Below are 24,420 nucleotides of genomic sequence, written 5' to 3' on the forward strand. Positions count from 1 at the left end.
TCTCTTTCAGTACTTTCCCCTGTGCTCCCCCCTAACCTGATTGCTCATGTTCCCATCCCCACCCACCATCAGTCCACTCACGCAATCTCTTTTATTCCCCATTTTTCTTAATCCAGAGTGTTTTAGATCTTTTAGGTGTTTCCGTTGCCCTTTCATTGTAAAGTATATAAATGAGCACTCATTAAAGATTGTACAATGTGGGCTAGATTATTAAAGTTACCAGAAATAGTTCACTAAATTTTTAATTTAGGAAAATAAATGTGGTTACTGAATAGTAAAAAAGAATTGTTTAGCTCATGTTCTTTCAACACAACTTATTTTGTGATTTATTTTGTGATTTCATGTATTATTTTTCTTTTTTCTGATAGGCATTCAAGGATATGTTGTATTCAGCTCAGGACCAGGCACCTTCTGTCGAAGGTAAGATGAATTAACTTCTAGGTTTAGTAACAGAAAAACCTCTTTTCAAGGAAAAATATTTTAAATGCTGGACTATAAAATGAACACTATAACTTTCTCTATTATGTATGTCTTTTTGGTTTTGATATGACTTTTTTAAGTATTTTAGCTTTTGTTTGTCTGTTTCACGCTTAACCTTGGATGCTTGCGATGAACCTTGTACTATATTCTTGAGTCATCAGTTATTGATTGGATATAAAGTGCTTCCCTTAGGCTCATATGCAAAGGTTTGATCCTAGTTGGTGACACTATTGTGGGAAATTGTGGCAACTTTTAGAGCTCAGCTGGGGCCTATTTGGAGCAAGTAGATCACTGGGAATATGCCCCGGGTGGCAGACCCTGTCCTCAGCCCCTAGTCTCTCAATGTTCTGCCATGCACTGAGCTGCTGTGTTCCACCAGATGCTACCTGCCATGGCAGAACAATAGAGCTAGCCAGTCATGGACTAAAGCCTGAGAAACTGTAAGCTGAAATCAACCTTTCTTCCTTTTAAATTGTTTGTCTTGGGTATTTGGCACAGTGACAAAAAAACAAAAAGCAACAACAACAACAACAAAAAACCCCTGACAAACACATCATCTTAGGACTGTGAACCATACTGGTTTAGTCGAAGGTTTTTCTGTTGCCTTCATCAATCAGTGGTGTGTGAAGTCCTTCTGTATATGTGTTGCTTTTATTGGTTAATGAATAAAGAAGCTGCTTTGGCCTGTGATAGGACAGAATAGAGCTAGGCTGGGAAAATTAAACTGAATGCTGGGAGAAAGTAGGTGGCGGAGTCAGTGAGAAGCCATGTTTCCCTGCCAGAGACAGAAGCCAGCCACTAGATGGAACTTTATCCAGTAAGCCACAGCCAATACAAGAACTAACCAATACAAGCTAGAGCTAATAGGCCAAACAGTGATTTAATTAATTAATACAGTTTCTGTGTAGTTATTTCAAGTCTGGAGTGGCCAGGAATGAATGAGCAGCCTCCTACATCACCTTAGTGTTTATATCCATCCATCTATGAAGTCTTAGTCCATAATTAGTTAAACCAATACAACTTTTCTGTTTATACAGTATGTGAAGCTGTATCACCAAAGTCTAAAACAAGACTTTAGCTTCAACTTTTTTTCATTTTATGTCTTGCAGTGGTGGGGCATGCCATTGTATGCTTCCATAGAGGTCACTGTGTAGGTCGCAGGGATTGAACTCAGGTCGCCATACTTGGCAGCAATGCCTTTACCTGCTGAGCCATCTCACCAGCCTCAAGCTTTAACATTTTTAAAGGGAAAATATTTATTAGGACTTCATGATATCTAAAAAGTCCTTTTGTCTTCTTTCTCTTTTTCTTTTCCCCACAGGCCTTAAGTTTTAGTAGAGTTAAAAGCTTTGATGCCAGAGAGGAGTATTTTTATATTAAACTGGCGATTACCAGTTATGTCTCACATGCAGCAAACCAGGGGTTCTTTTTATTTACATAATTTACCATAATTATCTGAGTTCACAAGCAATTAAAAAAAAGCAGCACTTTTTCCCTATCTCAGACTATTTGAAATAGGATTATGGGGTGGAACATGGGCATTGTATTGCTTGGAGTAGGTATGCTAGATACCATAAGGTTTTATGCAGCTGCCAGAAGCTAAATTTTAAACCATTTTACAGTGATTCTCATGTATATTTGTATAACTACAGTAATGTCAGTTTAATTCATACTACCCCTCTAGACATTAATTAGCCCTCAAGTTAGTAGGTTTCTTAAATTCATTGATAATTTGGTTAGTTTATTTATATAAGGAATTGATATGGGATTCCTCTCTGTATGCCATGAATATGTTTTATTACCACTGGATAATAAAAAGAATCTGCTTTGACCGATGACTCAGGCATATTTGTAGTTAGTTCTTCTTCTTAAATTAATTCATTTCTGTTAGTCTGTGTATTGCCATGTAACCGTGGAATTACCTCATTTTCTACATGTCTTCTTTCATCAGTGGCTGGCTGGGGTCTTTCTCATTCAACAGATACATGGCATCTCCCTGACTCCACCTTCTTTCTGCCTGCTTTTAGTTTAGCTTTCCCACCTACGTATATTCTGCCCTGCCATAGTCCAAAGCAGCCTTTTATTAACCAATGGTAATAAAACTTATTCACAGCATACAGAGGGGAGTCCCACATCAAAGAATTTTTTTTTTTTTAAGACAGTATCTCATACAGCCATGGCCGACTTCAAACTCACCAGATAACCTTAAACTGGATCCTTCTACTTCTGCTCCCTGAGCATTGGGATTATAAGCATTTGCCATCACTGTAGCATGAATTCTAAATTGTCTTAATAATAAAAACCCAGTTATTAGGGGGTGAAAGGCTGAAGAATCAGAAAAACAGAGCAGCCAGTCACTAGAGTTCTTACTTCTACCAATGCTCAGACCAAAAGGAAGATCATGTCCTCAGACTGACTGCCTCAGACTGACTACCTCAGACTATGTCTGAGCTCCTGTCTCCTCCTGCCTTATAGTCCTCTCTCCTCCCAGCCATTTCCCTTCCTGTCTCTACCTCCCTAGTGCTAGGATTAAAGGCATGTGGCTCCCAAGTACTGAGATTAAAGGTGTGATTCACCACCGCCCAGCTGTTTTTCTTTTAGACTGGATCAGTTTCATGTATCCCAGACTGGCCTTGAACTCACAGAGATCCATCTGCCTCTGTCTTCTGAGTGCTGGGATTAAAGGTGTGCACCACCACTGTCTGATGTCTGTGGCTAACTAGTGGCTTAGCTCTGAACTCTTACCTTGAAGCAAGTTTTATTTGTTAGATTACAAGCAAAATATCACTACACATTACATCTTGTCATATATAAAGAATATTTTTAATAGTATCTAATGGACATTTACTTTTAAAATGTTTATTATTGAATTGAATAAGTAAAAACTGTACTGTTATTTAGATATGTTACTTGTTTATAGCTTATTGTTAAGATTAAAGAATGTTTATAAAATTTGTGAATTTGTCTAATTCTCTAAATGCAATTTTTGAAAAGATTTAAGATAGCACCAGAGCAAGCTTCTAATAAGATTATAATAAATTATATAATAATAACTACTGTATATATGAAAGAAGTAACAGCTGAGGAAATCTGAGTAAATTTTGGACTTTGACTAATAATAACATAGCATTATTATTAATTATTAATTGTGGTAAACTGTTATATAAGATGCTCATGACAGGAAATGGGTGGGGATAGATGAGAACACTTTGTACTATCTTTGTCACTTTTTTTGGTAAATTTAAAACTATTTTAAATTGAAAATTTTATTTTAAAAGAAAATAGATACCATAAGGTTTTATGCAGCTGCCAGAAGCTAAATGTAGATTGAACTTTGCAGTTTTCTAAGGTTCCAAGGATAGTATAAAGGAGAATATAATTTCAAAGTGCACATGAAAGAGCTATGGAAATGGCTCAGAAGTAAAGGTGCTTACCATGCAAGCCAGATGACCTGAGTCTGATTTCTGGAGCCCAGGTAAAGGTGGCGGAGAGAGCTAACATACAGTTGTTCTCTGACCTATGCACATGTTGTGGCATGTGCCGCCACATACATACATCATACATATACCCACAATATCAAGATTTTTTTTTTAATTTAAACGTGCATGAGGCAGATGTATATTAGTTGCTTAGGAAAGGTGAACTTTGAGCAATAAATAAAAGGTTTCCTTTGACCTCTATAAAGAATATTTGGTTTATATGGTGGATAGGATCTCTAATAATAGTTTCCCAGAAAGCATGAGACACTGAGTTTCACAAGGTTGCTTCCTATGATCCAAGGATGCAATCTAAAAATGTATTACTATGATCCACAAGTGCCCTATTTGACTTTATGTTGATTTCACCTCCTGTACCCTCCACTTGCTTGCTAGCTCCAGCTTTGCCTTCCTTTCTGTCTCTAATCTGGCCAAGCTTGGGCTTGTATTAGAACTATAAGTATGGGCCACTGTGCCTACCTCTAGAATACAAATCTTTCGAGATCAAGTTTTTAAAATTTTTTTCTACTGTTTAATATTTAGTATCAAATATATATATATATATATAATCTTTACACATTCACTTGGTTCATGAATGAATAAGAATACATAAAATTTTTACCTTCAATTTTATTTGAAGCCTAAGTATTGTCTTTAGGGAGAAAATCAACCTAGTTTGTTTCTTTATGTAGTGATTTTTATATGTTTGTTTTGTTTATTTCCCTTCTCCTGTGGGTGGACTTTTCTGCCCCACAAGCCACGCCCCAGATATCCACACAGAAACTTAATATTAATTATAGATGCTTGAGTGATAGCTTAAGTTTGGTTTTAGCTAGCTCTTATAACTTAAATTGATGCATTTCTATTAATCTGTGTGCTACCTTGAGGCCTGTTTACCTCATGCACATACTTTGTATCCTGCTCACTCCATGTCTCATGGAGTCTCCTCAGACTCCTGTGACTCCTCCCTTCTTCTTCCCAGTGTTCTTGTTGCCCCCAAAATACTGCTTAGTTATTGGCCAGTCAGGTCTTTATTAGCAATGAGAGCAACACAACAATGCACAGAAGGATTATTCCACAGCATTCTCCTTTAGAATACAGGATTTTACCTGCTGCTTAGATGATTGGACATTTTGTTTGTTGTGTTTTATAATGTTGATGTAATTTGAAGTGACAAATACCTTTCTTTAAAATGAGTAAAACACATCCTAATTTTGTGACATTATATTGTTTTGATGCCCAAGACATGACAAATTATTGAGGCTATATTTTCTTTGCAGGAGGATACTTTTTTATGTGCTTTAAAAGATATGTGAAGTGTAGGTATAGACTTTAAAGATCACATGTGAGTTGTTAGGCTTTTTTTTCCCCTCAGTGTAGTTAAAAATTTAAATAATACTAAATTAAGGTAGAAGGAATGGCCGTTTTCCTTTTCACTATTTAATAATGCATTCCTCTTGGTGGGAAATACACTTAGCCAACCTTTGCTAAATACAGCTAGTTCACTAGTTTAAAACAGTTATCTGACTTGATGTAAGTAACTGTCTATCAGCCTATTCTGTGTTTGTCTAACATTTTTCTTTAATCTCACCACCTCTCCAATCTTATACATGATTTTGTTGGAGCATTTAAGCCTTTGATCTGTTTATTTTTGATTAGCAGATGTGTTACAGTTTCTCTAAGCTCCTTAAGATTGAGCTCTTAGTAGTGCTGAAGATAAAAGTATGCTTGTAAATAATTCATTCTGATTATCTGCTTGAATGAACAGAGTCCACTTTAGGCATTTTCTTGTTTCTCACCTCTGTCCCTAGATCTTTGTTGTTTTTAGCAGATGTGAGCTCTTTTCTCTGGAGATTGAACTGCATTTCTAAAATGAAATGAAGTAGTTTCTGCATGTGTAGGATTACTGTGAAGTGTACATCCATAATATGTTACTTTTTCACGATGTTTATAATCTGGTCTCATAGTCCCCAGTTTCTTTTTTATTAGGTTGTCTCATTATCTTTAAATATTGTTTTTTATAGGTTTTATGTTGCAGAAATAAAATCCTTGATGTTTATAAAAGAAAGTGCTATGTTAATGTGCCACCTTTTCAGCTGGGCAGCTGCGAAGAGTAGCTTTTCCTGTCTGGGTGATGGTTTTGGCGTTATGTTTTCAAAAACCCTTCTGCTTGAGATAAGTTTGTTGTAAGAGAAGACTAAGCTAGGGGGTGGTGATGGAATGCTCAGATTATTTCTAGCAACTATTTTTTGAGAACCGTGAAGAAATAAATATGACTAAGAATTGAAAATTGAGGTAAGACCCAAACCATCTATTGTCATTTCTTTAAGATTTTTTTTATTCTTTCATTAACTTCTGTTAGAAAGGATATAAAACCCTGATTGATGCCACAAGTCATGAAATAGAGTTAAGGGCATGCCTTATTTTCTTCATCTCATGTTTGTTTTGGAAAAGGATTGCATATTTATTTCATTTGCAGTGTAAAGTGACAACTTGTAGATGAGAACGACTTATTCCCTGGAAAACTGGTCTTGTGCCTGTGTTCTGGGAGATGCTGCCACCTCAGTGTGTTTGGTAATAGAGTGCTTCTGAAGAACAAATAGCATTACTGTACAGAGATGAACTATCTACTCTTTCTCAGAAAGTGAATTACAGATAATTTAATGCTCATTCGTAGACATTAACTAATCATATAAATAGGTAACAGAATTCTATTATAAAAATAAATGCAACTCAGTAGCCTATAGATGGAATACTGGAGGAAATGAAATGTTTTTGATGCAGGTTTTTAATCTTGGTGATCCTGCAGAGTCAAGTACCTTTAGTATAACATATAGAGTCACCATTAATCACACAGTGCTGTTTCTTAGTTTATAAGAACAGCACAGAACAGACAACATGAAAAATGTGTGCTCGCATGTAAGATAAGTCCTTTGAAAAATATAGTGAATAGATAGGATCTACCATGTGATAAAAATGCTACAAGCACCATTTATTTGCCGCTAGTACAGAATTTACATTTTTAAAAAATCCAACTGGGCAGTGGTGGCACACACTTTTAATCCCAGCACTTGGGAGGCAGAAGCAGGAGAATTTCTGAGTTCATAGTCAGTCAGGTCTACACAGTGAGTTTCAGGACAGCCAGAGCAATACAGAGAAACCCTGTCTGGAAAAATTGAACAAAAATCTAGAACTGGCAAGATGATTCAGCAGGTGTCATACAACCCTGATGACCTGTTTGGTCTCTATAACCCACAGAAAAGTTAAAACAGAGAACTAACTCCTGAAAGTTGACCTCTGACCTCCACGTTCATGCCATGTCATGTACACATGCACATGTCACACATACAAACACCAATAAAAATAAATAACAAATTTTTTAAAATCCTTTAAAAATCCGAATGCTGGCATTATCCACAATAATGTAGCAGGTATGATAGTTAATATTAGTTCTCAGTTTGCCAAAATTTAGAATCACCTGGAAGGTGGGCATCCAGACAGGTCTATGTGGGACTTTTGAATTACATTACTAAATGTAAGTAAGAAGCCCTATCTTTTTTTGTTTGTTTTGATTTGATTTAGGGTCTAACTATGAATCCCTGACTGTACTGGAATTTGCTATGTAGACTAGGTTGGTTTTAAACTCACATAGATCGGCCTCTGCCTCCTGAGTGCTGGGATTAAAGGCGTGTACCACTGTGCCTGGTTGAGAAGACCCATCTTCATTGTGGACATAACCTGAGTTGTATAAATGGAGAAAGGAAACTGAGCACTAGATTACTTGTGTTCATTCCTCTTTGCTCCTGATTGTGGGTATCATGTGACCAGCCACCTCAAGCACCATGGGCTGTGACTAGGAGGCTGTGCAAGCCTGTAACCACCAGCAGATAGAACTATGAACTAAAATAAGCCCTTTCTCCCTAAGTTGTATTTGTCAGAGTATTTTATCATAGCAATGGGAAAATAAACTAAGATAGCAAGTTTATAATTATTAGAAGTTTGAGCTATGTTCACTGAAACATATGTCTTGCATTAATGCTTTACATCCCATATTTGTACTAAAAATTTATATAAAATGAAACTACAGTCAGTACCTGATTGCTGTTCCCCCACTTTTCTAATTCTAGTCTGGGACCCAGATAGACCTTGCCAATTTCTAATGGAATCTTGACTCTTTTATTTGCTTCCAGAAAGGTTTTCTTCCTGTAGAAATTGCATACTGGGCTCTTTTTTAATGTAATTGCATTGGGCTGTTCATTGAAATGAAATAAATACATGTATATACCAGAAGACATACAAAAATAAACCACATGTGTGTCTGTTTAAAAAACAAAATACTTTGTTAAATGTTAGATTCTTAGTTAGTCTACTTTGGATTTGAAAAAGTGTGCGTTAGTTGAAATGTGATAGTTTTTAGGTTGAGTAATATTCTCGAGTAGCAACCACAAGCTCAGGTCCTTAGGACTAGAGTGTGGAGGATGAGGAATCCATATTGATTACATTTTCATTTTTTTAGTCATAAGGTGTGGGGTAAAACATTGTTTATCACCTAGGAGATTGAGTGGCAATTTGTGGCTCTTGATGAGAAACTGACCTGCTATATGTTTGTTATAAGAGATGCACTCAGTGGGATTGGAAAAGGAAATTGAGTTTATATTGATGTGTTATCACATGCAATTAATGTTGCATATATACCAGAGAAACATGAATGTTTTTTCAGGTTGAAATATCTATGCCTTGACATAGTATGATAAATATATTTTAGAGTTTTGTTCTACAATCACTGCACAATTTTAAAATATGAAATTCTCACTAGGTTTTTCATAAAGGAATGCTTTTTGTTATTACAATAAGAAAAGATAACTGTGTGCATTTCTTTACAAAGACTAGATCAGAATAAGGTAATTCGTATGGTGAAATGTACTATTTGCATATTGGTGCGGGAGAATTGTCTGTATTCTGTCAATCATGTTTTAAATAAATGCTGGTTGGCCAGGCAGGAGGTGTAGGTGGGAAAACCAGACAGGAAGTGGAAATGATGCAAGGAGAGCAGGAGAATTCTGGGGAGGAGAAAGTTGATTCCTCTCACTCCTGCCCAGATCTCCGAAGCAGCAGGATGTGATCTGCCAGCTGAAAAAGGTACCGAGCCACATGGCTAACATAGATCAGAGAAATGGGTTAATCAAGATGTAAGAGTTAGCTAATAAGTAGCCTGACCTAATGGGCCAATCAGCATTATAACTTACAGAGATCTGTGTGATTGATTTTTCTCTGGGACTAAACAGCTGGGGGGCCGGGCAGGACAGAAACACAAACAAGCAGGCCCTTTTATGTTACAGCATAGTTTTGGTTTTTTTCCTATATTAAAAAAATACAGATCTCTGTGTGTTAGTAAAATGTCATTATCTTTTAAGATGCCAGCAACTTTTTGCTTTAAAAAAATATCATGATTCACTTATGACATGGTAAATAACATTATGACAGAAAAAGTTAAGAGTATAAAATAATATTGTAGATTAGAAAAATATATATCTTCATGGGCATTTTATCCAGTGACCACAAAATCATCTTATTTTTAAGTGAAGTAGTGGGAGTATGCTTAGTAGAGGAGATGGGATTTTAATCGGATCTTGAAGAAAGAGCCTTCTAGGCAGAAGGAAATTATATAAAAATCATACTTGTAACTTCAGTGCTTGGGAGACTTGAGACTTGAAGATTGTGAGTTCAAGGTCAAACGTCAGAGGTACTATGTCTCAAAAACAATTGTAATTAAGAAACAGGTTACAAAAAAAAAAGCAAAAACTATTGGCAGTAAGCAAATTAGTAACTGGAACTGTCAAATCATTTTGTTGCCTGGCATATTAACTTTGCCTTTATGCTGTTATATTTTATTAAACAGATTTGTGTTTGTGTAAAAATAATGGTACTTTTGGCATAGTTAGTATAACCCTTGGCTTCTGTAGCTTTCACATATACTGAGAATGTAGTCAACACCATAGTTGTGATCTTTGGGCAAACCAATTACTTTTGTCTTTTAACATGCATACATGCTTAGTTCTGTTATATAGAATGCACTAGTAACTCCTCCTCCTTTAAGGCCCAGCTAAGAGTCGTGTCCTTTCTGATCTTTAAGGATACTGTATTACCATATATTTTTCAATGCTGCTTATGTTATGTAATGTGTAGGGAGACCAGAAAAATGAATGAAATTACGGTGTACAGTTACATGTGGTGGCCCAGGCCTGTAATCTCAGCCCATTAGAAATGGAGGCAGGAGGATCCTGTTTTAAAGCCAACCTGGGCTACAGTAAATAGAAGTCTATCCTGAGCTACATCTAAGACTCTATCTAACCTAGTTTCTTACTCCAAAATGTTCAGGGCACTAAATGGCTGACATGGTCTTATATCATTCATGGCATATAAATCCCTAAACAAAGTGGCCGACAAAACCTGGAGAACTGCAAACTATTATTCAAACTTCAGAGAAAAGCCTTTATAGATATTGCTACATGTGTGTGTTTGTATGTATGTATATATATATGTGTGTGTGTGTGAGTATATATGTGTGTGTGTGTGTGTGTATATATATATATATATATATATATATATATATATATATATATTGTGTGTGTGTGTTTTGTTTTTGTTTTTTTAAAAGACTATGTAGCTCTGGCAGTCCTGGAACTTTTCTCTGTAGACCAGGCTGTTCTCAAACTCAGAGATCTACCTGTCTCTGCCTCTATAGTGCTAGGATTAAAGCCATGTGCCACCACTGCTTACATACTGAAAATCACTAGTTGGTAGATGAGAGAGTAAGTGGTAGGAAGCACTCAGTGATAATTCCACATATGCAGTGCAGTCCTAGAGATCCAGTTTTGAGCAATACCAAGTAATGCTTGGCTTTTAGAAGGAGCTACATAGTGGATTGGGTTGTGTTTTTGGCACCTAATGCTCATGTTTACTTGAATGTTATTTGACTCCCTGAGAAGGTTGTCAGCTTATTGGATATGGTAGCGGTGTAATTTAAACTTCATTATGCCTCCTTTGGTTTGTGTCAAGACCATAATAGCTGTCAACTAATTAATTTTATTGATCAGCAAGGCTCCTGATTGGATTTAGAATATCTTTTGCTCCAAGACTAATAATTACCCTGGCCTCTCAAACCTTTTGTTCTGGGAGTCAAGTTAACTTCTAGGCCTAGAGGATCACAACATTTTTTTTTGTAAGAAATATGAGACAATAAGGAGCAAAACTAAGGAGTTTGTAAGTAGGCTTACTATTATCGATTCTTATAATGTACTTGCCCTTCTTTTAATATAGGGTTTTAATTTATTGCTACAGCTATTACTGTTATTACTCTGGTTTTCAGATATATTTTCTATCTCCTGAATGTAACTTTGAAAAAGTAATACTTTTGTTATATAAGCTCCTAGAAATAAGTATGACTATGTGATGAGTGGCTGCTGTCATGGTCATTGGCATGTTTGTTATGTGTCATTAAGAAGGTTCTGTTAGAGGTTTCAACACTGTATGTTGGACATGCTCAAATGTTTTTCTTATACTTAATTGGGACAGGCTTAAGTATTTTCTCTTTTTTAAAACATGAATTACATTTATTGATGTATCTTTATTTTTCTGTTTTATTTTCATTTGGTTTAGGTTTGGGATAGGGCTCCAGAATGATTAAAGAGCTGTCTAGGGTTGAGTGTGGTGATGCAGATCTGTAACCCCAGCACTTGGGAAGCCAAGGCAGGAGACAGTCTGAGGATACCTGTATGATGTAGTAAGACCCAGACTCAACAAAACTGAAAGAAAGATGGAAAAAATGCTCTCTGGGTGATCAAGGGACACAGGGATAGAGGGGAGCTCAGGAAGAAACCCAGACACCTGGAAGTGCAGAGCAGCTTCTCAGAGGTCCCTGGGCTCTAGAGGCTCTTGGTCTTGCCTGAGGGAGAGCATTTCTAACAGGTATCTGTCTGGGACTGTCAGTGTGTAGAGGTGAGCCAGATGCTCATCCATCTTCTTGTTGAGCTTTACCTTTTTATCTAAGAATTGGGTCCCTAGGATGTCACAGAGATTGGGGTCTAGGTGGACAGAACTCAGGGTATGACGTTTGACAAGGTTGAGGTTCTTCTTCAAGTCCGTATTGGCTTCTGGGGTACTGAGGGTTTTGACTCATTTTGAGAAAGTGCCTGAATATTCCTGAAGAGGGCATCATGAAGCTCCTGCTCTGGTTTTGTATGCTTGGTACCCTTGTGCTTTAGATACAGTGAGTTGGGGAGGTCATGGTTGTTGAATAATAATAGGTCAACCAAAGGTATGAATACACACCCACGTCTCCGGTTGTTTGCATGACAGGTGTGTGTGTGTGTGTGTGTGTGTGTGTGTGTGTGTAAGATATATTGGTCTAGTTTTATGTTGTTTTGCTTTTAATTCCCCCTTTTTTGAGTTGGGTTAATGTTGGTAGCATAAATGAGTTGGGATTTTCCCTCTGTTTTGCGTTTAGACTTTTTGTATAGAGTAATGTTTTCCTTAAGTGTTAAATTCCTAATCAAATCATCTTGCTTTGCATTTTTCTTTTTAATGAGTGCTTTCCCCCTCACCTCACAGGCACTCTGTACCCCTGAGCTCCATCCTCCAGTTTCTCTTTTTTCTGTTTTGACAGGATTGCAATGTGTAGATGCATATTCCTCTTGCCTCTGCCTCCCTTTCTAAATCTTGGAATTACAGGGAAGTGCTACCACAGCTGGCCTCTGTCTTTTTAATGCTTCTAAAATCTATAGTTATAGATCTTGTTTCTTGTTGATATTAGGGATTTATACATTATCTTCTTTTCCTAGTAAATTTGAAGAAAATATTATGAGTTTTATGGATCTTGTCAAAGTATCACATTTTTATATCATTAGTTGTCTTTGGAGTTTTGATCTTTATTATTTACGTCCTTTTTTGGTTCCTTAGACTTATCTTGCCCTTCCTTTCTTATTTTTTCAACTATAAGCTTTTGGCTATGCTAATGATTCTTGCTTTATGTGGATCCCTCTGCATGTCCAAAGTTCAGGCTTCATGCCTGGTAGCTAAACTGGTAAGCATGCAAGACTGAGTGGCACAGAAGGTCAACTTACCTCTCTTTGGTTCTTTCTTCTCTGGAATTAGGTACTTCACCTCTAGCTTTTGCTCTTTAGTTATTTGCTACTTTGAAGCAGATACCTAAAGTAAATTCCACTCTCTGGTTTATACCTTGTGAGTGTTGCTACTTCTTACCCGGAAGTAACCCCTCTAAAAGAGACGAATTTTGAGCTTTCAGCAGTTTGCTCATCACCTAGCAGTTCATACTGGTTCACAAAAGCAAGCTGTGTGATTGTTGACCGAATATTCTTTTGAAGTTGGTTTCCCTAAATGACTGGACAAATGCTGGAAGCATGTCATTTCAGGTCAGATCCTTCAAGCCTCTCAGGTTCTGCTTATGGAGAATAAAATGTGAGACAATTGAAAACATAATTAGTGGAACTTTTAGCTAACTGAACAAATTCTATTCAAAGAGTATTGACAGTTTCATGTGAGCCAAAAGTGTTTTCATCCAAGTAGATGCTTTAGAGATACCTGAGGATTATTGAAAATGTCCTAGTATCTGAATCCCATGCTATACTCACTGTATCAGAATCTTGGAGACCAGTTAAGAAATGTTACTTTCAAAGTGCATTTGTAGAAACTGATGGAAACGTCTAGCTAAAATGGTGAATTGAGCACTGTAGTCCCTGAACCTTCTCACACAAGCTTGTGATCATTGTCTACATCTCTTTTCAATCTTATATTTAGTGTTGGTAGCTTGAAATTAGATATGATGGCATTGTTTCTATCATAGAAATTGGTAATGTTTACAGACTAGTCTGTCACTCTGGGGAACAATTACTAGCTTAATATTAGTTAAACTGAATAAAATTGAAGAGTTAAGTTGAAGTTATAAACACCTGGAGGAAGGGAGAATGAAAGCATGGTTAAATATAATTTAAAGATATCTAGGGATTTAACTATTTCCCTGGTATGAGCCATGAGTAAAATCCTAGTCATCAGTATATAGTAAGTTTTATAGAACAGCAATAGCAAAAACGGTAGAGCACCCTCAACCCATGTCTGGAATATTGAGTATGATAATGGGTACCATGGATTAAAAGGTTACTGAACTTTTCTAGAAATGAGCCATTAGCATATGGGAATAGGCATGGAGTAGCAGTGGTTAAAGAAGCTTAGCACAGAGTACTTGGGGGATACATGGGTAATTAGAAGAACTTGGATGGTGAACAAGAAATAGGACTAGGTGGCAATTTTTGCTTTTCAGAACTTCCAGAAAATTAAAATTGCTCCAAAATTAAATTGATGGATATATAGTAGGTTTTCAGAATGTATGATGGGTAGCTGTTACAATAGATTTTAGAGAAAAAGTTTGCTTTAGGTAGGAAGATGGGTTAAATTGGTGACTTAACTGTGGTTGCAAATCAGAATTACCAGAAAATTTAAAAAAGAAGCTTGGTGCAGTCTGGTGTGGTAGTGTATTCCTTTAAGCCCAGTGTTCCTGTGCTGTGTGAGATGGGAGACAGAAGCAGGCAGATCATTTAGTTCAAGGCTAGACTGGTTTATAAAGTTAAGTTTCAGGACAGCCAGAGCACCATAGTGAAACCTTGTCTCAAAAAACTAAAACCAAAACCAAAACCAAACCAAACCAAACCAACAAACAAATCAGAAGCGTGATGTTACCTTATAAAACTGATTAAGTCAGAATCTGTGGACTTAGCATCTGTATGTTTTTATATAGCTTTTCAGGTATTATATTGTACAGCAAAGCTTGAGAATCTTTGGAATAGATAAATCTTAGTTGAATTCTATCTGTACAATGGTCCCACTTTGTTTTTCAGGAAAGGACTTTAAATAATCTGACTTGTAAATATAGATTCATTGACTCTGAGGACAGGAATTCTCATTCTAGAAACTATTAAGTATCTGTATGATGATTTCATAATGAATAGCAAAAATTTTATCTTTAAGATCCCTAGTCAAATAAAAATGTGTTTAAAATCCACAAAACAACAAAGAAAAGGTTTTGTTTTTAGAGTTTTATTTCTTGTGTATAAAATGTGATGAGATGACTTTTGCAAAATATTGGTTAACCTCAGCATTAATCATGTTTGGGCTTATAGTCTTTTCAGCTTTCTTCTTTGTTGGTTTTAAAATCAGATAGAAAAATAAAAACAACAGTAACAATCACACACACACACAAACACACACACATGCATGCAGCAACATGCAGCTCCAATAGTGCTGGTCTTAGAGTGAAAGGAGATTTGAGGCTGATAATGTCCTGGAGGTAAGCTGCATTATCATTTATTATTTTACTCTTTTTAAAGGTGTTCATATATAATTTTATGTGGTTATAATCTTTCTAGAAAAATGAATTATTGGCATACTATATTGAGTGCTTGGAGCACAAACTCTTGGAAACACACATAGCATCTCCCTGAGAGTATTAATATCTGAAATAAGAAACCAGTTGCTAGTAATATGCAGGAAGAGACCCTCCAGCTAGAAAAAAACTTAGCATACAGAGTTCAGTGTCATTAATAATGGTTTCGATAATTCATAGTTCATTTTCATGCACTAGTGAACTGTAGGGACCATGCCTTTAAATGACGAATTAATGGGTACAGTCCTGTTCCCCAGGGTGGAGGGGTTGGGAAGGGAAGCTCCCCCCTCACCCCCACCACTTACACCACCACACCCTAGTTCCTTTTTCCTATTCAGGACTGAACAGCCTGATTCTGCTTATCTTCCAGGATCAGATGTGCTTTCACAGTTGTATAGTTTTGCCCAACCTGAGTTCTTTTCTCCTTCCCCTCTCTCAGGCTGAATCCACTATCTTTCTTGGTATTTCTGCCTTTCAGCTACTCCTGTTGTTTTCTGATGTCTGCATTGACTTGTCTGTTTTTCTCTTCCTCATTTCTTGGTTTTGCTTTTCTCATTCTGATCTTTTATTCATACCTTTGTCTGATCCTCTTTTTTGTTTGCTCAGTTTGTTCATCTGTTTCAGTCTGTGTTTCTGCCCCATTGACTATTGCTCAGTCTCTTTCTGTCTGTCCTTGCGTTCTTTGTTTTTTCTGTCTTTTACCCAGTCTGCCCATTTCTCTCTCCTTTTTTGTCTTTCTGTTTCTCTTGGCCACCTGTCTTTCTTAATGTCTTGACCTCCCCCATTTATTATTTCTTGTCTGTGTTCTGCTGAAAGATCTCCTTGAATTTATGCTTGCCCCAGTGCCCTTGTTGCTTTTTTCTCCCTCACCATTTATTTTCTTCCCCTTCTTATTGATACCTGTGATGCCTGTCACTCACCTTTCACGCATTCTTTTACAGTATTCTATACTTCTATTACTGAGAAGTTCTTCAAGTGCTAAAACTGCAGACTAGTCCTGGGGTGGTAAAGGAGTATTAATAGAATACTTAGATTATACAAAATGCTAATGCAAGATAGTTTTACAATTTCAGCATTAGATTTTACTGTATTCGATTCATTGCTATCATATATTTGTATGGAATTTGGGGAACTTGAGGGATAAAATGTGGGTACTGTGTAAAAATCATCAGGATATGTGGTTGGTGGTGTCCAGTGATTTCAAAGTTTGGAAGTTATGGCTTCATTGGCTATAACTGTTAAGATGTTTGCACTTAACTGCTTTAGTAAGTGGAAGTATGAGGTCTTTCTTTCTTTCTTTCTTTCTTTCTTTCTTTCTTTCTTTCTTTCTTTCTTTCTTTCTTTCTTTCTTTCTTCCAATGGGTGATGGCTCCCCATGGATGGAGCCCTCTTCTAGTATTTTTTAGTTAATTTTTTTGCCTACCAATCCCAGTTCTCCATCCCTCTTCTCCTTCTGCTTCCCCTCTTCCCTCTACCCCACCCCTCATCCACTCCTCAGAGAGGATAATGCCTCCCCTAGGAAATCAACTTAAGTCTGTCTCAAGCCACACCATTGTCACCTGTAATCAGGGGGCCTAGTTCAGTCCTATGCAGGTCTCCAGTTGCCAACCTGAAACTAGTGATCAGCTAGTTTCAGCTGGATCAGCTTGGATCAGCTGATTCCATGGGTTTTCCCATTATGGTCTTGACACCTTTGTTCATATTACCCCTTCTCCCTCACTTCCTTTGTACTCTGAAGCTCAACCCAGTGGTTATTTGTAGATAGGTCTCTGTATCTGCTTCCACCTGTTTCTGGAAGAGAGTTCTAGCTTCTCTTGGGTTGTGGACTGTAGGCTAGTTATCCTTTGCTTTATGTCTGGTATACACTTATATTTATCTTTCTGGGTCTGGGTTACCGCCATTCAGGATGTTTTTTTTCTAATTCTATCCATTTGTCATTTTTTTTTTTTTTACCACTGAGTAGTACTCCATTGTATACCATATTTTCTTTATCCATTCTTTGGTTGAGGGGCATCTAGGTTGTTTCCAGGTTCTGGCTCTTTGTAGTATGGAGGAGCGGGCTGCCTCCTGCTACCTGGCTAGCTTAACCCCCAAAATAATAACACAGAAACTGTATTCATTTAAACACTGAAACACTGCCTGGCCCATTAGCTCTAGCTTCTTATTGGCTAACTCTCATATCTTGATTAACCCATTTCTATTAATGTGTATCACCACTTGACTTTGGCTTACCAGCATGAGTCTAACCAGCATCCGTCTCGGGCGGGAGAATCATGGCGTCGGCCAGTCTGTCCTTCCCAGCAGCCTGTTCGGTCTACTCCACCTATCTAAATTCTGCCCTATCAAAAGGCCAAGGCAGTATCTTTATTCAACCAATGAAACAACATAAATATGGAAGTACCTCCTATACCAGCTCTTAAGAATAATGCTGCTCAGTGGCTTCTCAATCAGCCCCCCCATTTCAGCCACTTTCAGAGAGTCCGGTTTGGTCGCATGCTCATTCAGTCCCAGTCCAGCTGGATTTGGTGAGCTCCCAGTAGATCAGGCACACTGTCTCAGTGGGTGAACCAACCCCTCACAGTCCTGACTTCCTTGTTCATCTTCTTCCTCCTTCTGCTCTTCTATTGGACCTTGGGAGCTTAGTCTGTTGCTCTGATGAGGGACTTTGTCTCTATCTCCATCTGTCGCCGAACAAAGATTTTATAGTGATATTCGAGATAATCATTGGTGTGTTCTGGCGATGGATAGAGATAGAAACAGAGACCCACATTGGAGCATGGACTGAGCTCCCGAGGCCCAGATGAAGAGCAGAAGGAGGGAGAACATGAACAAGGAAGTCAGGACCGCCAGGGGTGCGCCCACCCACGGAGACAGTGGGACTGATCTAATGGGAGCTCACCAAGGCCAGCTGGGATGGGACTGAACGAGCATGTGATCGAATCAGTCTCTCTGAATGTGGCTGACAATGAGGGTGGACTGAGAAGCCAATGATAATGACACCAGATTTTGATTCAACTGCATGTACTGGCTTTTTGGGAGCCTAGTCTGTTTGTATGCACACCTTTCTAGACCTGGATGGAGGGGGGGCCTTGGACTTTCCACAGGGCAGGGCACCCTGACTTCTCTTAGGACTGGAGAGTGAGGGGGAGTGGGGAGAGTGGGAGGGAAATGGAAGAATGGGAGAATGGGAGAAGGTGGAAATTTTTAATAAATAAATAAATAAATAAAGTATTATTAATAACTGAATAAAAATTTCCACAAAGAAAAAAAAAAGAATAATGCTGCTATGAACATAATTGAGCAAATGCCCTTGTGATATGAGTGTGCCTCCTTTAGGTATATGCCCAAACGCGGTATTTCTGGGTCTTGAGGTAGATTGATTCCTAATTTTGTGAGAAATTGCCATACTCATTTCCATAACAGCTATACAAGTTTGCACTCCCACCAGCAATGGAGGAGTGTTCCCCTTACCCTACATCCTTTCCAGCATAAGTCATCTTCAGTGTTTTTGATCTTAGCCTTTCTGACAGGTGTAAGATGGAATCTCAGAGTTGTTTTGTTTGCATTTCCCTGATGACTAAGGATGCTGAGCAGTTCCTTAAGTGTCTTTCAGTCATTTGAGATTCTTTGGTTGAGAAATCTGTTCAGATCGTCCCCAACCCTGCTTCTTCTTCTTCTTTTTTTTTTCTTTTCTTGAGAAAGTCTTTCTCTGCAGCTTTCGAACTTGTCCTGGAACTCGCTCTTGTAGACCATGCTGGCCTTGAACTCACAGAGATCTGCCTGCCTCTGCCTCTGCCTCTGCAGGGATTAAAGGCATGTGCCAGCACCTCCCAGCTTCTGTACTCATTTTTAAATTATATTATTTGGTAATTTGATGTATAATTTCTTTGAATATTTTAGAGATCAGCCAACAGTGCTCGGCTTAACCAAGTTTTCTAAGCGACACTGACATCTTCTGCATAGCTATGTTTATTTTTTAAATTATTAGAACAGATGACAGGCAGACTATAGTTGTCCTCATTTGGATATTTTGGCAGACATTTTCTCAAAAAAGAGGGTAAAGTAAGTCTCTTACTTCAAGAAAAACCTATATTATTGCTGCCAATAATAAAATTTGAGTTTTGGGATATTTTTATCTGCCACTCTGAGTTTGGTAGTTCTTCATACTTTGTTCTTTGACCAATAGTTTTGTTAACTATTTTCTTCGATAATTGTGAAGCATGTAGTAGTTGTAGGGTACAGCATGGTTGGTGTAATGAGGGTGTTCTCCCAGACTGCGGACTGATGTTCTACATTCTCACATGGCATAGAGAGGAACATAGTGCTCTCTGCTGTCTCTCTTATGAGTCTTCTACCAAAATAGTTATTTTTTGTAAAACATGTTAAAATACAATGTTATTTGTTTGCTTGTTTTTTTTTTCTTATTTTTGAGACAGAATCTTGTATATTTCAGGCTAACCTCAAGCTGGACATATATAGCTTGTGGCCTTAAACTCCTTCTCCTCTTATGTCTAGCCTTGGGTTTGTTATTTTTAAATGTATTAATAACTAATGAGTTAATCATGAGGATTCTATCTTTATGACTGATTATTTCTCCCAAAGGCCTCAGATCCTATTACTATCTATCACATTGGGGATTAGGATTTCAATATATGAATTTTGAGGGGACCAAAGACATTCAATCCATAATTGTCATTTAAAAGTATTACATAAGCTGGTGGGGTATATGCCTGTAACCCCAACACTCAGTAGTTGTGGTAAAATTGAAAGTTCAGGATTTTCCTAGGCTATCTAACAAATTCAAGCAACTTAACTAGATGGTGTCTCAGACAAAAATGTAGAAGCTGGGTTGAGGCTGGAGAGACGACGTGGTGGATAACTGCTGCAGAGGACCGCCTTCCGTACCAGAGCCACATGGCAAGTCACAGCCTTCTGGGACTCCAGTTCCCAGGGAGGGAACCAGGCACACATGTGGTACTCATGCATATATATGCAGATATGCAGGCAAAATACCCATAAGAGAAAATTCAGTCTTTTTTTATTTAAGGTACCGATGGTGCACCTAATAGTAGAGCACTTTCCAAACATGCAGAAGTCCCTGAATTCACATATTCAGCACAGGCAGGAAATGCGTATATGGTAAAATACATTAGCTCTTGGAAGAATTACATAATTCGGTAAGTATTTTCCAAATGACAAATATTATTATCATTTACCTGCCCCCACAGACATCATAAACATAGACACAAAATAACAAGTTTTGACAAGTGTGGATTCATTTGTGCATTTGTATGCGGATGCGAAAGAGGGAACAACTAACTACACTCGTTAGCAGTAACACTTTATTTCACATTATTTAGTAGACTTGCTTATTTGTCAAAGTTACTATATTAAGCTAGCATTTATTATATGCCTTCTTTTTACTGAGTAAAGTTTTCTTTAAATGAAGGAATGAAAGAATTTTGGTGGGTTTTTTTTGTGTGGGTTGCTGTGGAACAATGGTCTTTCATCCTATCACTTGTATTATTTTTAATAAAATGCTGATTGACTAGTAGCCAGACATGCAGTATAGGTGGGGCAACCAGGCAGAAGATAGAGGTGGGGCAATGAGAACAGGAGAATTCTGGGAAGAAGCACAGTCTGCAGTCATGACCCAGCTGCAGGGGAAGCAAGATGGGACTGCCTCGCTAAAAAAGGTACCAAGCCACATGGCTAACATAGACAAGAATAATGGGCTAGTTTAAGATGTAAGAATTAATTAATAAGAAAAGTCTGATCTACTAGGCCAATCAGTTTATGATTAATGTAGATCTCTGTGTATTTATTTGGGACTAAACGGCTGTGGAGACCTAGTGGGACAGAAAACCTCAAACCGGAGTAGGGAACAAATGTATACTGAGTGACATAAATGTAGTTTTTCAAAAATCAAAACAATAGTCCACAGTAAATATATATACTTATAGATCAAGAATATCAAGATGACTGTATGAGACCAGGTGACTATAGTAAGAGAACAGAACATTGGTATTTGGTTCAGGTGTACTTTAGAACTGATAATAATTTGAAAGATTGCAGAGCAATGATTGAGAAGGATGATATCTAAGAAATGTTAGCTGTTAAGCTAGGGATTGAATGTATTTAAGCTAGGGATTGAATGTATTGGAATTGGAAAGATAAGATTTGAAATATATATATTAGGCTCATCTTGTTTAATATTTAGGAACTATTGAAGAAACAAAACACCCATCCAACAAAGACAAACTTAGATATTAGTACCTAGACATATAATCATACAAATCCAGATGCTAAACACCAGTGTAAGAACACGTCAGCAACAGCCAGGGCAGTATGTCACCACCAAAGTTCAGCTATCCTATGACAGCAAAACCTGAATATCTTAGTGCTTCTGAAGCACAAGAAAACGACCTTAAAACCAACTTTATGAAGGCGATAGAGGCCCTTACAGAAGAAGAAGAAATTAAAAAAAAATCTTTTAAATCAAGGAAAAGACAAACAAAAAATTGGGGGAAATCAATAAATCCCTTAAAGAAAGCCAAGAAAAAACAAACAGGGGAAGGAAACTATTCAAGGTCTGAAAATGGAAATAGAAGCAATAAAGAAAATCCTAACTGAAGGAATTCTGGAGATGAAAACTCTGGGTAAGTGAACAGGAACTACAGATGCAAGCATCACCAACAGAATACAAGAGACGGAAGAGAGAATCTCAGGCATTGAAGATACAATAGAAGAAATAGATTCATCAAAAAAAATGTTAAATCTAAAAAACTCCCAACACAAACATATAGGAAATCTGGAACACTATGAAAATATCAAGCCTAAGAATAATATGAATAGAAGGAGAAGAATCCCAAATCAAAAACCCAGAAAAATATGTTTAACAAAATTATAGAAGAAATACTGATTTATTTTAGCATCCATATTTTATTTTGTAGCGATCAGTTGAGCCAGAGTCTTTGCATTGGTTTATAAATGGGTAAGTGGCTCTATTAGGTCGAAGGGAAAGTGCTAGGGCATAGGGAAGGGTCACTCTTAACCCATGCCTAGACTATGGCATGTTTAAGATAATCATATAAAGATTATTAGATTATCTTTCAAGAATTATTAAAAGGAAGAAAAATACAATTGTAGTTCATCTGAGCTAGACTAGAATGTTTTAAGAAATAAATTTGATTATTGAAAAATGACAAATATACTGACATAGGATAGAATATTAGAAGATGATGGTGCTGTCTAAAGTGGTTGGTCCCTTAGCTTTGGGAAAACTTTCTTTCCCATGTACCCTTCCTCTATTACTTCCCTCTTTCTTGAAACAGAGTTTCTCTGTGCAGCTCTGACTGTCTTGGAACTCGCTCTAAAGACCAGGCTGGCCTTGAACTCAGAGATCCCTCTGCCTCTGCCTCTGAGTGCTGGGTAACTGAGTGCTACCATTGCCTATGTTCTATTTTTATTTTTAAGGTTTATTCATTTTATGTGTATGAATGTTTTGCCTGCATGCATGTCTGTGTGCCACATGTGTACCTGATGCCCAAGGAGGCTAGAAGAGGGGGTTGGGTCACTGGAAGTGGAGTTGGAGATAGTTTTGAGCCACCATAGGATGCTGGGGGGTAGGGATCAAACCCGGGTCCATGCTTCTAACTGCTGAGCCATCTCTGCAGTGCCCCATCTCTTGTTTTAGATAGAGTCTTGCTTTTTTGCTCAGTCTGGCCTCAAACTCATTGTGATCCTCCTACTTAAGTCATCAAGTGCTGGAATTACAGGATGTGCTACCTTTCCTGGCTAGAGTGTTTCTTTTTGATAAGGATATATCATAAAATTCTTAAGGAGCTAGAACATGGTAATTTTATATTAGCCAATAAAAGAAATTTGAAAATGTTGGCATGAAACAACATTCATAAGTTTGATGAGCTAGAACAAGCTGATGAATGACATAAAAATTCATGTTTAGCATTTTACCAGATCAATAATTTTCATCATATGTTTTTGGACCAATTAAAGTACTAGCTTGTCTTGATCACTTGATAGACTTGAATCAGGAACTCAGGGAATGGATGTGAATCACCTGTTAAGTTTGAAAACCTAAGACCTAGAATATTACTCCCACTTAACCAGATTCTGTGCCATTCAAGAGTTAATCATTTATAGACTGTTCAATCAGTTTATACCACTTATATCAGAATGTTTAAAAGAATTGACCAGAGGGAAAAATGATAACATATTAGGTGTCATTTAAATCAAGACAAAACCCACCTCATTCTGTTCCCATAACTTGCGAAAACAGATGATCAGGTTTTGGTGTTTTAGATAAATTTATTACTTCATTTTTCTTTATGTTATTTGTTGATTGATTGAGCTGCTGGGTTTGGCAGACTAAGGTAGACACTGTTAGTTGATCTTGGTCAGTCTGGAATGTCATTTGAATGGTGTCAGAATAAGTCCTGAGGGAGATGAGGGAAGAGATTATTCTTGTCTTGATGTTGAGCAAGCATTGGGATCGTCATTTTTGTCCCTTGTATATGGGTCTTAATTTGAGATTGTTATCCTAATGTGTATAAAGTGTTTATTTCAAAAACATTGTGTTGTTTATAGAGAGTGTTAAACTAGAAATGCTTGGTTTTTTATTTTACTTGATGCCTAGATTTTATGAAAAGGTGAAATGAAACTGCAGACCTAGAGAAATGAAGCTGGGTGTTTCAAATTGGCTTGTTGTAAAATGACCTGGTATAAGATGTAATTTAGTTGAACACAGATGTAATTTTATCAGTTTTGTTTTAACTTGTAACCTCATTGTTTTCCTAGGCAAGAAAGCAAATGCTTGACTATCAGAATACTGGTCCCAAAATAGGATTCACACTGTTTTCAACTTGATACATTTCCTCCTGAAATGTTTCCACTGGGGACTGGAAGAGCTGTGATTATTTATAGACTAGTGTGCTTTAGACAGGTGCTGAGTTTACATAGATCAGTAGAATTATCAAATGTCCCTGAGAC

The 24,420-nt window shown here is 37.3% G+C and overlaps 1 protein-coding gene across 2 annotated transcripts in view; it reads left to right on the top strand.

Annotated features, from left to right (window-relative positions):
- Xpr1 (xenotropic and polytropic retrovirus receptor 1) overlaps positions 1–24,420 on the top strand; it is a 150,805-nt gene that overhangs the window by 34,230 nt on the left and 92,155 nt on the right. For both annotated transcript variants that reach the window (XM_085688082.2, XM_048421693.3), the window contains exon 2: positions 369–420. In XM_085688082.2, coding sequence (XP_085544208.1) covers positions 369–420 — 52 coding nt within the window. The remainder of the gene's footprint in view (positions 1–368; positions 421–24,420) is intronic.

This window comes from Myodes glareolus, chromosome 5, assembly GCF_982192425.1.
Source record: "Myodes glareolus chromosome 5, mMyoGla1.1, whole genome shotgun sequence".
In the NCBI taxonomy this organism is placed as follows: domain Eukaryota; kingdom Metazoa; phylum Chordata; class Mammalia; order Rodentia; family Cricetidae; genus Myodes; species Myodes glareolus.